At 36.1% G+C, this 2,599-nt stretch overlaps 1 protein-coding gene across 1 annotated transcript in view; it reads left to right on the top strand.

The window, feature by feature from the left end:
* Positions 1–1,460, top strand: part of prss59 (serine protease 59, putative) — a gene marked incomplete at its 5' end in the record, with an annotated part of 53,171 nt that extends 51,711 nt beyond the window's left edge. The window contains 1 exon segment of the mRNA XM_014026428.1: positions 775–1,460. Coding sequence (XP_013881882.1) covers positions 775–884 — 110 coding nt within the window.
* Between the last annotated feature and the right edge of the window lie 1,139 nt (positions 1,461–2,599).

Below are 2,599 nucleotides of genomic sequence, written 5' to 3'. Positions count from 1 at the left end.
CACCTGAGCTGTGGCTCTCTGCATTTCATCCAGAGTCACCATGGGCCTCTTGGCTGCCTCTCTGATCAGTGATCTCCTTGTTCGGCCTGTAAGTTTGCGTCTTGTGCACAATCATTGCATACTTTGGTCATGGTTACAAAAGTCTAGGGCTGTGACCCAGACTTCACTATGAACCAGGTCCAGACTGTTTAAGTTATAAAGAGTTTTTATTTATTTATTTTACTAAAACAAGAATTGCCTTTAAGTGTGATTGTGTAGAGTAGATCGTTTTCGTAACTTCTCTCATTGTCTTTCCATGACACCCTCAATGCTGAGATGAAAACAAGAGATACATTCTTTTAAACTATTTGACTAAATCTTTTTAAAATAACCTGTCTTTTAAAACAATGCTAAGAAAATGTTTTTGTTTTACTTTAAAGAAAACTAATTATCTTTTTTATTTTTTGGCCAGAATTTTTCAAAGTCGGGATTTTTCTTTAGAAATTCACTCATTTTAATTTGTTTTCACTTTAGCAAATCTCATCATTTCTAAAACAACCTCGGGCTATTTAAACATTAAAAGCAGGGATGAACCAGTTTCTTCAGCCTCCTTCTTACTAGCAGTCTGCCACAAAATTCTCATTTTTTCCTGTTTAAACATGCTGAAGACAGCAGAGTCAACAAGTTGATTCACAAAGAGCTATTTGCCCTCTTAATGACACTTTCAGTTTCTCTAATGTGTTTTTGCTCTTGTCTAATCTGTGATTAACCTGGATTATTTTTCCTGTGATCCAGGAACAGCTCACTGTGCCAACATGTACCCAGCCCGGAGCCAGGATCTCCCACAGCTGTCTTTAGCTCGGGACCACATCTTTTTACTCCTCCAGCAGTGGCTGAAGCAATAAATCCCGGATGAAGTGAAGTGAATCCTCCTGATCAATAAAACTTGGAACAAGACTTTTTAAATTGCTGTCAGATTTATGGCTGCTTTAAATGCTAACTTGCACTATTCTCAGTTAAAAAGCAGCTGAATGTTGAGGAGTTCAGGAGTATTTTTTTGAAGTGATTTATTTTTCATTTTCACTTTTCTTTTATGTTTGCAGTTTTAGAGTAAACTGCTGCCTGAGTGGAACGTTGAATGCTGTATTGTGATTTTTTTATGCCTTTAGAAGTTGATGTATAACTTTTTTTGGTCCATGTTCACATATCTGTAAATCAGGTATCACTCCTCTGAGCCAGTTTTGAAATTTGATTTGCCAGCTTAAATCGGACACACAAGAACCCTGTCTGTTTTTTTAATTAGTTTTTCTCTGACCTCAAAATGATTGAAGTGGAAAATTCAGACTGATCTTTTCTGTTTGCAACATAAGTAAATGAGTAATGAGTGTATCTTCTGTTGATTATATTGTTGATTAGCATTACGCTTTTTGTGTTTTTAATTTGCTAATGATAAATAAACCTTGATTTATTGCAACATAAAACTCCTATAGTTTTATTTCTGCAGCTCAATAGTTTTCAATCTATAAAGCTCCACATATGATCTGCTCTCAGTGGGGTTTGAACTGAACTCTTCAAATCATTCTGAGAAAGTTCAACAGATTATCTTTTAGCTCATCTGAAACATGACAAAAGTCTTTTTTCCCTTTTTTTTAATAAGAACTTATTTATGAAGCTGATTCTACGTCATGTTTGCCAGAGATATTTTAAATATGTACACAAATCTAATCTTCAGTGAGCTGATTATCTTGTGTTTTTTAAATTAGAAAATGTCAAGAGGATGGAACCGGAGCAAACCTGCCAAGAGCGGGTTCTCCAGCAAAGCTTACAGAGCAAAGTGGGCTTTAGTGAGAACAGTTACCAAGAGGCCAAAGGTAAGCCTGATGGAGGTATGAGTCAGGACCAAGGAGGTTATATAGAACAGCTGGAGTGCGCAGAAACCAGGTGACCATGTGATCGGCCGGTGAAGCTAATGGCTAACACAAAACGGTCAAGAGCCTGGATTTCCCGTTACTGTACATGTTGATGACAGAGCAGAAAAAAGGACCGACGATGTAGAAATCATAAAAATTATTAATAATATTAACCCAATTATTATTAATATTTTACAGTTTATATAATCTAATGTTTTAAATAATGTCAGAAAAGCTGGGGCTCAGTCTAGTGATCTATATTTTTCTATGGTCAGGACCAATATAAACTGCAGAAAACTGGGTGTTGTGAAAAAAAATGGACAGAAAACAAAATTCTAAAGAAAAAAACAAGACAGATGGTTTGAAAATTGCCAAAAAAATAAAATAAAATAAACCAGACCGGAGAATAATTGTGGAAGAAGGTGCTGTAGTTCGATGAGATTAAAAAGCTGGGTTTCAGTCACGTGGTTTCGAAGGCAGCGATTTCCAATGGAGGGCAGGGGGTAAAATGTCTATGGAGGAAACTACTGTAGAGAGTCTATATTGTATGGATTTATGTCCTATTTAAAGATATATAACAACAATTTGTTCGCAAATATGTCAGACCTGACTCGTATGATGAAGATGAATGAGTTTTCGACAGAACAATGGTTAAGTATTGTAACCCAAGCTTCTATGAGTGTAAGCTCAGCCCTCTAAGGCTATCGCTG

This window comes from Austrofundulus limnaeus, unplaced genomic scaffold (assembly GCF_001266775.1).
Source record: "Austrofundulus limnaeus strain Quisiro unplaced genomic scaffold, Austrofundulus_limnaeus-1.0 Scaffold553, whole genome shotgun sequence".
Classification (NCBI taxonomy): Eukaryota; Metazoa; Chordata; class Actinopteri; order Cyprinodontiformes; family Rivulidae; genus Austrofundulus; species Austrofundulus limnaeus.
This window is presented reverse-complemented; position numbering and strand designations above follow the sequence as displayed.